Raw genomic sequence first — 13,016 nt, 5'->3', positions numbered from 1 at the left:
CGACGGGAACACGCCTTCGCTCCAAATGCGATTAAATATCGCGAGAATGTGTCTCTGGCAGTCCCTGGAGAGATGCTTCAGCATCTGTGCGTGGATGCAGTCCGGGCCTGGTGCTGTATCAGGGCAATCGGCGAGGGCAGCGAGGAATTCCCTCTCGCTGAAAGGAGCATTGTATGTTTCATAATGACGCGTGTGGAATGAGAACGGCGTCCGCTCGGCTCGCTCCTTTAGAGAGCGAAAGGCGGGGGGATAGGAAGCAGTCGCAGAGCTCTGAGCAAAGTGCGCGGCTAGCCGTTCAGCAATGGCGGCAGCGTCCGTGCAGACAGCGCCGTCCAAGGAGAGCCCAGGGACACCCATAGGGGTCTGGGAGCCATAAATCCGCCGGATCCGGGACCACACGTGCGAGGACGAGACACGGGAGCCCAGGGAGGAGACGTACCTCTCCCAGCACTCCTGCTTACGCCGTGCAATAAGACGGCGGGCGAAGGCACGGAGCCTCTTAAAGGCGATGAGGGTCTCCAGAGACGGGTGCCGCCTATGACGCTGGAGAGCCCGCCTACGGTCGCGAATAGCCTCAGCAATCTCCGGCGACCACCAGGGGACAGTCTTCCTCCGAGGGAGGCCAGAAGAACGGGGGATGGAAGCCTCGGCCGCTGAAATGATGGACGTGGTTAAAACACGAACCACCTCGTCAATGGCACCCTGTGGGGGAGACGCAATGGTTGCAGCGGAAGTAAAAGCTGGCCAGTCAGCCCTGTGGAGAGCCCAGCGGGGCAAGCGCCCAGAAGAATGACACTGGGGCAGTGACAAATAGATGGGAAAATGGTCACTACCACACAGGTCAGGGTGCACTCTCCAGCAGAGGGATGGGACAAGGCCAGGGCTGCAAATAGAGAGATCGATGGCCGAGAACGAGCCATGGGCCACACTGAAATGCGTGGGAGCACCGGTGTTCAAGAGGCTAAGGTCGAGCTGAGCCAACACATGCTCCACGGCCCGACCGCGAACATCGGAGACAGTCCCACCCCATAGAGGGTTGTGGGCATTGAAATCACCCAGCAGCAAAAAAGGTGGCGGCAGTTCGGCTATCAGAGCAGCCAGGACATGCTGTGCGACAACACCATCAGGTGGAAGGTAAATACTGCAGACGGTGATAGCCTGTGGCGTCCACACCCGAACAGCGACAGCCTCTAAAGCTGTTTGTAGAGGTACAAACTCGCTGTGAAGAGAGTTAAGGACATAGATGCAGACGCCACCAGACACCCTTTCATAAGCTGCTCGGTTCTTAAAATAACCCCGATAGCCACGGAGGGCGGGGGTTCGCATTGCTGGAAACCAAGTTTCCTGCAGAGCAATGCAAAGGAAAGGATGACGGCTGAGAAGTTGGCGGAGCTCAGCTAGATGGTGGAAGAAACCGCTGCAGTTCCACTGGAGGATGGTATTAGCCATGGATGGGAAAGGCGTGAAGGGACTGGGGGGGCAGATTACGCCTCCGGGGCCCCTGCTGCTACTGAGTCACCACCTGGACAACAGCTATCCACTGCATCCGAGGGACTGGCGAGATCCATGTCCTCAGCGGACGCCAGGATCTCCACCTCATCCTCGGATGCAGAGGGAGAAGGTTGCGGTGGGACAGGTGCCACCGCAATTTCAGGATGCTTGGGAGCCTTTTTCTTTGACTGCTTTGCGCGCTGAGCCTTAGGTGGTTCTGGCTGGGAGGGCCTCACTGGGTCAGTCTCTGGGACTGAAGACGACCGTGACGCCCTACGACCAGCGACCGGTGGTTGTTTGACAACCTTGCGGGTGTCCACTTTGGCACTGGGCAAAGCCTGGGATGGGAGGGCCCCAAGGGACCCCTTCCGAGCGAGAGGAGCCGAAGAAGGCTCACGCTTCTCCGGCTGTGAAGGGGGAACAGATGTCCCCGGTGGTTGGGGTAGTGTTGCTCCTGAAGTAGATGGAGCAGGAGCAACAGGGAGTGAAGTGCCCCCCACAACCAAGGGGGCCGGTGAATGCTGACCGAGCTGAGATCGAACTGGTGTTGCAGCAGCGGCATAACTAGTTGGCATTGGCACAGGATGTAGCCGCTCAAATTTCCGCCTTGCCTCGGTGTAGGACAGGCGGTCCAGGGTCTTATATTCCATTATCTTCCTTTCTTTCTGGAAGATCCTACAGTCCGGCGAGCAGGGGGAATGGTGTTCTCCACAGTTAACACAGATAGGAGGCGGGGCACATGGAGTATCAGGATGCGAAGGACGTCCACAATCCCGACACGTGATGCTGGAAGTACAGCGAGATGACATGTGCCCGAACTTCCAGCATTTAAAACACCGCATCGGAGGAGGGATATATGGCTTCACATCACAACGGTAAACCATCACCTTAACCTTTTCGGGTAAGACATCACCCTCAAAGGCCAAAATGAAGGCACCGGTGGCTACCTGATTATCCCTCGGACCCCGATGGACGCGCCGGACGAAGTGAACACCTCGTCGTTCGAGGTTGGCGCGTAATTCATCGTCGGACTGCAGAAGAAGATCCCTGTGGAATATTATACCCTGGACCATGTTCAGACTCTTATGCGGCGTGATGTTAACTGAAACATCCCCCAACTTGTCACAATTGAGCAACCTCCGTGACTGGGCAGAGGATGCCGTTTTGATGAGCACAGAACCAGAGCGCATCTTGGACAAGCCCTCCACCTCCCCGAACTTGTCCTCTAAATGCTCCACAAAAAACTGGGGCTTGGTTGACATAAACGATTCCCCATCAACTCGCGTACACACAAGGAACCGGGGTGAATAGTCTCCACTGCCTTCTTTTGCCATACGTTCCTCCCATGGAGTGGCCAGGGAGGGAAATGATCGTGGATCGTATTTCCTGCCGTTGAGGTTAGACCTCGATCGCTTAGAGACTGCTGGTGGTGGCCCACCAGCGAGAGATGATGTACCACGCTTCATTGCGGGTCATCCGCCCTGATGCCACCTACTCCGACCAAGGGCCCTCCCCACGGGCGCCACCCAGCCACAGCAAAGGCCACCTGGCAGGATGGCCATTGCCGGGAGTCCCGATGCCCCGGGGCGATGGGCATCTACTCCTTGGCATACGTGGGGAGTTAACGGCGCAGGCATCAGTAGAGCGATCCCTGTGTTGTCAGGGGGCTACAACCAAGAGGGTACATGGCGGCCCCACCACAACGGACTGGCTACCGTGCTGGATCTTAGGTGCAAAAAATGGCCAAGGTCGTCGTCGCAGTTAAAAGAAACGCTGCAGAGTGCAGTGTGGTAATCGCCCAAGAGATCGAAAACGAGCGGGACACCATTGCAACGACGAGAAAGACGGCTAAAGGTCTAATTGCACGATGGATACAGTGCACCATGTAAGGCGCCCTTCCCCAATTGGCTCGCTCTTCGGAATAATTTAGAAAGATGGAGGTCAAACCCGAGAGGGGACCATCACATAAGGCCGAAACATGTGAGACTCCTTTTAGTCGCCTCCTACGACAGGCAGGAATACCGCGGGCCTATTCTAACCCCCGAACCCGCAGGGGGAATGGCTACCTGGTAAAGGTTAACTGCTAAGCTTACAACTTGAACCAAACTACTGTAGCTGTATCATCATTCATTCAACCTAAATTGTGTCTCATATTACAATGGACCAACTTTGTTTCGATTTGAAGGTGTGGCCTAAAACTTTTCTCCCCCCTTGAATTTTGAGTCTCAAATTTCAGGTGTGGCTTAGATTCAGGAAATTTTTTTTCCCTTGATTTCGAGTCTCATTTCTCAGGTCCGGGTTACATTCGAGTGTGGCTTAGATTCGAGTAAATACGGTAAATACACAACACATACAATTTTCATCCAGAACATGTAAACAGCAGCTCTTCATACCATCTCTGTAATATTGGCAGCTGTAGTGTTGAAAACTTCTTGGGAGACCATTTTTTTGCATTCTCCTTCAAGGGTTGTAACTCTTGCTTGGACATTAAGATTCTTGTCTTGAAGATCTGCCAGATTAGTCTGGAAAACAAAATACCAACTTCCACAGGCACAATTTTTTACAAGACAATTCTTAACATGAAAAATACATAAGTAATAACCAGATGCAAATACGCAAGCAATGAAACAGTTACAGTTATTCAATTAAACTGCACCACAAAGAGAGTATATTCTTGATGTTTCATCATTTTGTTTGTATATGATGTGTTTGGATGGACTGCATAAACTATGAGAGTGCACTTCACTCAAATATAACTAAGCAGAGATTTAAATTTTAAATATGGTCAAAACTTACATGTTAGGTACAGACAATAAAATTTATTCTAGAGTTGAAACTACTTTTCTCCAATTGTTCAAGGATTTGTCACAACTAAAGAAAAATTTGTAAGTAGATGAATCTTTAGGCAAAAATCAGAAACAAACAAAGCTGTAAATATTGTCTTCTTCTTTGTATGTGGTTATATTGATCAGTACAAACTAGAGTATTTCTTTATGTATTTGGAAAACTCTATTGAATACTATTTTAGCAGAGAAATATAAACAATAGCTTTATTGCAACAAGAGAATATTATGAAAAGGATAAGTGCTACCCACCATAAAGACAACACACTGAATTGCAGACAGGCACAACAAAAAGACTGTTACACATTTAGCTTTCAGTCAAAGTCTTCTTCAGAAAAGAAAACACCCACACATTTGCACAAGCAAGCACACCCGATGTACAAATGACTACCATCTCCGGCCGCTCCAGCCAGAATGTAACATTCGCATTGAACAAACACAGCAGTCCAGGATGGGGCAGGGAAGGAGAGGGACAGCAGGGTATGTGTGGGTGGGTTGGGGGTTGGGGGGTGTGGGTTGGGGGGTGGGGGGGAGGGGGGCAGTGACATAATAGTGCTGTCCAGTGGAGCAGGCAGGGACTGGGTAGCAGCAGGGAAAGACTGCTAGACACAGTATCGGGAGGCTGTGGGGGAGGGAGGGTGGAAGGGAACAGTGAGTGGAAAGGAGAGGGGCAGACTGGTGGGTGCATCAGCAGAGATTGGTGAACTGTGAGGGTGAGGGGATGTGAATTGGGAGGAGGTGTAGGATAGAGGGGACGAAAACTGTTGTGTGGAGGATGTGGGAACAGTAGGTTACTCTATCCTCATCCATACCCTGCTATCCCTACCCCTTCCCCACCTCACTCCAGATTGCTGCTTTTGTTAAATGTGACTGATGCATTCTGGCTGGAATGGCCAAGGGTAGTGGTCATGTGTATGTGAGATGTGCTTTTTGTTATAACTTCAAGTTGAACAAATATATTTCAAGGACGACACAATACATGAAAGTCACAGATCAAGTAAACAGAGTAAGACGTGTGTCACTTTAACAGTCAAATCATAACTGGGTCCAAGTCTAACGGCCGCTGGCTAGCTGACTGCTTAGGTGGTGCTGCTGCTGCATGGGTGGCAGACAGTACCACATGTAGAGGATGTGCGTAACTGCACGGCAGCACTTTGAAAGATTGGCGAGTCACAACACTTTTCCACCCTTTCAAGTTTTTGCACAGGTCTTGATGGAGGTGGCCTGTAGATTGCTAACATCCATAAGTGTTGTTTGACTGGCCGTAAAGTCTCAAGGAGGAGGCTTCCAGTACGGACGGAAGTGTCCCCAATGATAACGGGTCGAGATGACAGGAGACGTGTGGGTCGAATCTGCTGGGGCCCTGTGCACCAATCTGCCCGTTGCGGCAAGTCCGGTTGTTATAACAGGAGACATGGGCGATATGTCCGCGTCCGTAGGAGAAGGAGGCGAGTAGAGTTGCTCCGACAGATGGTGGTCATCTGGTTCCTGCATGAGCACGTCTCCTGTTGGCATCAGTTCTTGTACTGGCAGCGATATTATGGTGAGAGGACTGCATTGTGAGGAATGAGAGATTCCAGGATCCTGAGCGTCAGGTAGAGCCGAAGGTGGTGTAGCAGCATCCGGAACAGGTGTGGCCGGCAGAAGAGGCTGAAGCTGGTCCGAATGATGCACTGCAACACCCGTGTCCATCTGGATTTCATACAGGCATCAGCCACGGTGTCGTAAGATGTGGCCAGGACTCCATTTTGGCTGCCTGTCATATCCCCGTACCCATACAAGGTCACCGGTGGTGAACCGGCCAAGCGAAGGCACCTGCGGTGTGAGGTGGAAGACCGCAGAAGATGAAGTAGCGTGTGGGGCTGTCGGCCATGTAAGAGCTCAGCCGGGCTGTGGTCACCCATGGGGGTGAAATGGTAAGAAACCAGAATTTGGAGAAGCGCATCATCAGCAGCATAAGAAGTCAGGAGTTTCCTCATCTGAGCCTTAAACGTGCGGACCAGTCGTTCAGCCTCACCGTTTGACTGTGGATGAAACGGAGGGGCCGTGACATGCATGATCCACAAAATCGGAAGAGGCAAATTGCGGACAATTATCAGTAACAAGAGTAGATAGAAGGCCATCCAAAGAGAAAATGCGAGCTAGAGCATTGGTGGTTGCCGCGGTGGTAGGCGATGTGGAACGGACAATGAAAGGAAAGTTAGAGTAGGCGTCAATAACGAGAAGCCAATAAGTACCTAAAAAAGGTCCCGCGAAGTCAGCATGAATAAATTCCCAGGGCTTCTCAGGTGAAGGCCACGGTGACAAAGATGACTTCGGGGCAGTGGCCTGTGATGCACAAGGGCCACGGGCAGCGAACATGTGTGCGATTTCAGAGTCGACGCCGGGCCTGTGCACATGACGGCACACCAGAGATTTTGTGTGAGAGACACCCCAGTGCCCTTGGTGAAGGAGGCGCAAGACCGAAGCATGCAAAGACACAGGTACCACAACATGTGGCGAAGCATTTGCGGTGGAAAGGAGGATGACACCATACCTAGCAGTGAGGCAGTAACGCAAAGCGTAGTAGTTCCGCAACGGATCAGAAGTCTTAGCGGACAGACGATCTGTCCAACCCTTCTGAATACAGCGTGAAACCCGGGAGAGGGTAGGGTCAGAACCCATAGCAGCTGCCAGCCGGTCCCCGGTGATGGGGAACCCATCCACAACCTGCTGCTCGGCAACATCCAGGTGGAAACACAAAAGTTCGTCCCTATCGAATGCCAGATCAGGACCCATGGGAAGGTGAGACAGTGCATCAGCATTCGCACGTTGAGCCGTCAGCCGGAAATGAATCTCATAATTGAAACGAGACAAGTAAAGAGCCCAACGCTGGAGGCGGTGTGCAGCCTTGTCGGGAAGTGACGGTGATGGATGAAACAAGGAAACAAGTGGTTTGTGATCTGTAACAAGATGAAATTTGGATCCATAGAGAAAAACACCAAACTTATTAAGAGCATAAATAATGGCCAAAGCTTCTTTTTCAATTTGAGAATACTTTTGTTGGGCATCCGTGAGCGTTTTGGAGGCATAAGCAATGGGTTGTTCAGAACCGTCAGAAAAATGGTGCGCAAGGACTGCACCAACCCCGTATTGAGAGGTGTCCATGGCAAGAACAAGATCTTGGCCAGGTCGATAAGTAGCCAGGCACGGGGCCTGTTTCAGCATAGTCTTCAATTTCTGGAAAGCCGCACCGCATGACGCGGACCAGTGAAAAGGCACATTTTTATGCAACAGGCAATGCAACGGCTGAGCCACCGATGCAGCAGACTGTAAAAACCTGTGATATTATGCTATTTTCCCCAAGAAGCCCTGCAGTTCCTTAACAGATGTAGGGCGAGGAAGGGCATCGATCACAGGGACAGTTTGCTGGAATGGACGAATACCATCCCGAGAGAGTTGAAACCCCAAGTACGTTACAGATGTCTGAAAAATTTTGATTTCTGAAGATTACACTTAAGACCGGCAGTCTGTAAGACATGAAAAAGTGTGTGGAGATTCTGAAGATGTTCTTCAGTGGTGGACCCAGTGACAACAATGTCGTCCATGTAATTTATACACCCAGGGACAGTGAGCAATAATTGTTCCAAGAATCACTGAAAGAGAGCAGGGGCACTGGCAACCCCGAATGGCAATCGTTGGTATTGATAGAGGCTGAAAGGCGTGTTAAGGACCAGAAACTGCTGGGAAGCAGCTTCGAGAGGAAGTTGATGATAAGCTTCTGACAGGTCAAGTTTAAAAAAATACTGGCCTCGAGCAAGTTTAGTGAACAATTTTTCAGGTCAAGGCGTAGGGTAAGTGTCGATAAGGCTTTGAGCATTTACAGTGGCCTTGAAATCGCCACAGAGACGAATATCACCATTTGGCTTAGCTACGATGATGACAGGAGAGGACCACTCACTGGAAGTGACAGGAAGCAAGACCCCTGAAGCAGTGAGACGATCCAGCTCCCATTTGACCTGATCACGAAGGGCCACAGGAATGGGCCGAGCCCGAAAAAACTTAGGTCGAGCAGTGCGTTTGAGAGTGTTACGAGCTTCAAAGTCGTTTGCACGGCCTAACTCAGGAGAAAAAAGGGACAAAAATGTCGTCAACAAGGAATCCAATTGAGCATAAGGAATAGCATCAGAGACGCTATTGACAGAGTCATCTATGGAGAACCCAAAAACGCGAAAGGCATCGAGACCAAAAAGATTCTCCGCGTTACTATGGTCGACCACAAATATGGGAACAGAGCGAACGACAGATTTGTAAGATACCTCTGCATCAAATTATCCCAAGAGAGAAATCTTCTGTTTATTGTGAGTCCGTAATTGCCTAGTGACAGGTGACAGGATTGGAGAACCCAACTGAAGATACGTCTGAGAATTGATGATAGTGGCAGCAGAACCAGTATCCACCTGCATGCGAACATCTAGACCAAGTATTTGGACAGTGAGGAATAACTTCCCACAAAGGGAAGAAGTACAATTGACAGACAACACAGAATCAGAATCAGCGCCATGTTCATGAACATCATGTATGCAGTCGGATTTGCAAACGGATGACACATGACCCTTTTTTTTTTTTTGCATTTGTGACACATGGCCCAACATTGTGGACAATCCTCTCATGAATGTTTCGTAAAACACCGTGGACATGAAGGAAGTTGCCATGGGTTTTGCTGCAGTTTCTTAAAGGTTTGTTTATGGTTAGGCCGAGGCTGTGCGTGGGAGCGTACTGCGGCCACGTTGGCCGGCGGGGACATGCCACACGCTTCGTCAACAGCGCACAGAGGTTGTATTTCCCCGACGTCACCCTATGCCTCTATTTGCACTCCAGTGGCGCGAGAAATTTCAAAAGACTGAGCGATGGATAGGACTTCATCTAGAGTCGGATTTGCCAACTGAAGGGCACATTGCCTAACTTCTTTGTTGGGCGCCGATCAGATAATAGCATCCCATACCATGGAATCGGCGTAGGATTCTTTGTGAACTTCAGTAACAAATTGACACTTTCTACTGAGGCCATGAAGTTCAGCAGCCCAAGTGCGATAGGACTGATTCGGTTGTTTTTGATAACGATAAAAGGCAACACGAGAGGCTACCACATGCACACGCTTTTGAAAATAAACAGACAAAAGTGTGAGCACATTTCAGCAAAGGACAAAGACGCAGGATCTTTCAAAGGAGCCAACTGCGACAACAACCGATACATTTGAGGTGAAATCCATGAAAGGAACAGAGGCTTACATGTTTGGTCATCCGTGACATGAAATGCCAAGAAGTGCTGTGAAGACGTTTTTCGTAATCAGACCAGTCTTCCGCCATCTCGTCATAAGGAGGAAAAGGAGGTAGAGACAACGACGAGAGACGCCCCGCATTTGATGCCGCAACGAAATCATGAATCACATTTGTGAGAAGCGTTTGCTGTTCTATGGGACCTTGCAATAGTTGCTCTAAAGTAGCCATGGAAACACGTGGGTCAACGATGAAAAAGAAAAATTCACTACCTCGTCGCCAATTGTTATAACTTCAAGTTGAACAAATATATTTCAAGGACGATGCAATACATGAAAGTCACAGATCAAGTACACAGAGTAAGACGTGTGTCACTTTAACAGTCAAATCATAACTGAGTCCGAGTCTAGCGGCCACTGGCTGACTGGCCGCTTAGGTGGCGCTGCTGCTGCATGGCTGGCAGACAGCGCGACATGTAGAGGACGCGCATAACTGCGCGGCGGCACTTTGGAAGATTGGCGAGTCACAACACTTTCTTGTGTGAATGTTTGTGAATTCTCCTTTATTTTCTGAAGAAGGCTTTTGCCGAAAGCTGAATGTATATCTATCTTTTCATGGTACCTGTCTGCAGCTCAACATGTCATCTTCACAGTTAGTAACAATCTATCGTTTTCATAATACTGTTGATATTCCTATCTGGACTTTCCATTGTTTTATTATAGTATTACTTTTTTCAGGCAAGTACCACAGTCACAAAAAATTTCTGAAATAACACCATTTTTGCCGCTGACAATAATTGTTGCTTATTTTCCACTATTGGGTCAATATCTGCTATTGCACCACTGTCAAGTGGCAGCTGTCGTGCATGAAGACAGACCACCATACTATCCAGCAACCAGCAAGTGGCGGGAAAATACAAAACTTATAAAATTGTTCAAAAGTTATATCAGAAATGATGACAATGCTTAGTGCAAGTACACAATAAAAAAATAATTTGTCAGAGCATTAGCAATCATCAAAAAGTTAATAACATCACCAACTGAATGCCCTTCGAATTGTTTTCATTCATGTCAACACAAAGAGACACAAATGTGATTTTATCGCCATTTTTGGATATGTGTACAAGTGAAGCCAGGACCGAACAACTCTAGAAATAGATCCAATGTTTACAACAAATTAATGTTACTACAAAGGCAGCACATAATACCTGATCACATTATGCGTAAGTTTCTAATAGAAAGTCTGTTATTTTTAACACGCCTGACTGAATAGATTGTGTTATTTGTCCAAAATATATTTCCATACCCAACAATGATCACTGGCCTTTATCAGGCTTGTAATAACATGCCTTGTCAAGGCATTATTAAGGCATTCATCCAACTGGATTATGCACCAACTACTATTATCAACTTATTTCATTACCAACTTACTCGATCTGCATTCTGATCTTCTGTCACCCATGTTATCCTCTTGCTGAGGGTATCATTTATCTGAGAAAGGTTTTTTGAAATCTGATCCATAGTTTGAAGCATTAATTTTCTCTGACCACTGCTGTCAGCACCAGATATATCTGGTTGGTGTGATGTATTCAGCAGGGTGTTCACCAATTCCTGGAAGTAGAGCATACACACGCAAATGATAAAATGTAATAAATGTCCATAGTAAATATAACTTCCAAAGAAATGTAAAAATAACCTACGTATATGCAGAATTGATAGATTTACTGTAGGAAACATGTCTCATGCATTAAACATAATCAAATAACAAATATTTACGCACAATTTAGGGCACAAGTTGCAAGATGAAGTTCACTTATCCCCACGAATTTTGATAATACTATTCACGTAAAATATACTGGTGCCTAATTTGTCCCTAGCTGGTTAACTATGCCATATTTGTAAGTAGAATGTGACAAACCAACTTCGTCAATGGAAGGAATACTATGTTATGGTCTATTCTGTATAATGTTAAAATTATTGAATAATATTCAACATTTAGTACATAAGATGAACACACAAAGTGATCAGTGAACAACATGTTCCTTTATTTTCTTTTTCCTACATCTATTTATTATTGTTTGGCCACAGTCTAGTCATCTTGGACATGCTCAACATTTCTCTGAAGTCGTCTTCAGCTGCTTGATAAGCTGATGTCATATTAAGTTGCTCCATTTTTTCCATCTAAAGCAAGAACTACATTATTTAAGGTGCACGGCCCATGATTTTTATCCTGACAGTGGATGCCGAATGCACTTGATGAGCAAATTTTTTTTGTCTCTGAATTCAGGACTGCAAGGAGGTTTACAGCCAGAGAGTACAGAAATAATGCCGTGGAAGGTAAACGAACAATGTGGAGGATATGGATAACACTTTAAAACTGTCAAATATATAAATAAATCAGATGAATCAGCAAATAGAAAGTAACTTCTTGTTTTATATAAAGGTAAGAAAATTTCCACCTTTTTTGCAACCTGGAATATATTCTTGAGTCTCAGATATTTTGCCCATTCATGTTTGGCATCTTAAGTGGTCTATAATACATACAGAATTATTTAATTACCGGTATACATATTCTGATTGAGATTTGTGGTGAGCCTTTGGCAGTTTGTTTACAGCTAGCTATTTCTATTTGCAACTATATGTTCGTGTTTTTTATTTAATTCATTTTCGCAACATGTTTTACAGCATTTTGCTGCTCCATATGTGCTAAACGCACACGGTACAGATTTTTTCCCAGTCAATACTTTTCTGCACATAACCTGTACTGTAAAAAACTGCGCATGTTTGTAGTGCTCTTGGTTACATGCTATACAGCTGACTCCCTCATTCAGTTCCCATAATCTATCAGTCAGCTCTACAGCATGTGACCATGAGCAATGCAAACAAGTGCAGTTTTCTACAGTATAGGTATGTGCTGAGAAGTAAACAGAAATGGCTAGATCGAAACAAACTGATAGAGAGTCACTATACATATCACATCAAAATCTGTATAATTAAGTAATTCTATATGAATTATAGATCACTGAGATACCTAACAGGAATAGGTGAAACACATTGCAAAAGATGGAAGTTTTCTTTGTGATAAACTATAATTGAAGTTATTATTAGCAGTTGAGGAAAATGGCTGCAAATATTATTAATATAAACAGAAAATAGTAAAAACGCAGTGGCAAGAATGGGATATACAGGGTGTCTCATGAGGGATAGTCAATATTCAGGGATATGACAGGAATCATCTTTTGAAGGAAAAAACTTGACATTGACAAATGCCCTATCCTAATTGGTTTCTGAGATAGAACATTTTTAACGTACACTTGGTTTTGGGGTAGTGGTGCACGCATACGTGTCTTACCCACTCATCATCTTCGACATTTTATTCTAGCCCAACCTATCACATTGCTATCAACTCCTTTGCTCTGGGTGTC

At 46.9% G+C, this 13,016-nt stretch overlaps 1 protein-coding gene across 1 annotated transcript in view; it reads right to left on the bottom strand.

Annotated features, from left to right (window-relative positions):
• The window catches only part of LOC126188571 (uncharacterized), a 113,304-nt gene that overhangs the window by 31,513 nt on the left and 68,775 nt on the right, over positions 1-13,016 (bottom strand). Inside the window, exons 5-6 of the mRNA XM_049930173.1 lie at positions 11,023-11,202; positions 3,885-4,013 (exon numbers count right to left, since the gene is read on the bottom strand). Coding sequence (XP_049786130.1) covers positions 3,885-4,013; positions 11,023-11,202 — 309 coding nt within the window. The remainder of the gene's footprint in view (positions 1-3,884; positions 4,014-11,022; positions 11,203-13,016) is intronic.

The sequence above is a fragment of the Schistocerca cancellata genome, chromosome 5, assembly GCF_023864275.1.
Source record: "Schistocerca cancellata isolate TAMUIC-IGC-003103 chromosome 5, iqSchCanc2.1, whole genome shotgun sequence".
Classification (NCBI taxonomy): domain Eukaryota; kingdom Metazoa; phylum Arthropoda; class Insecta; order Orthoptera; family Acrididae; genus Schistocerca; species Schistocerca cancellata.
The sequence above is the reverse complement of the archived record's forward strand: the minus strand, read 5'-3'. Positions and strand labels throughout refer to the sequence as shown.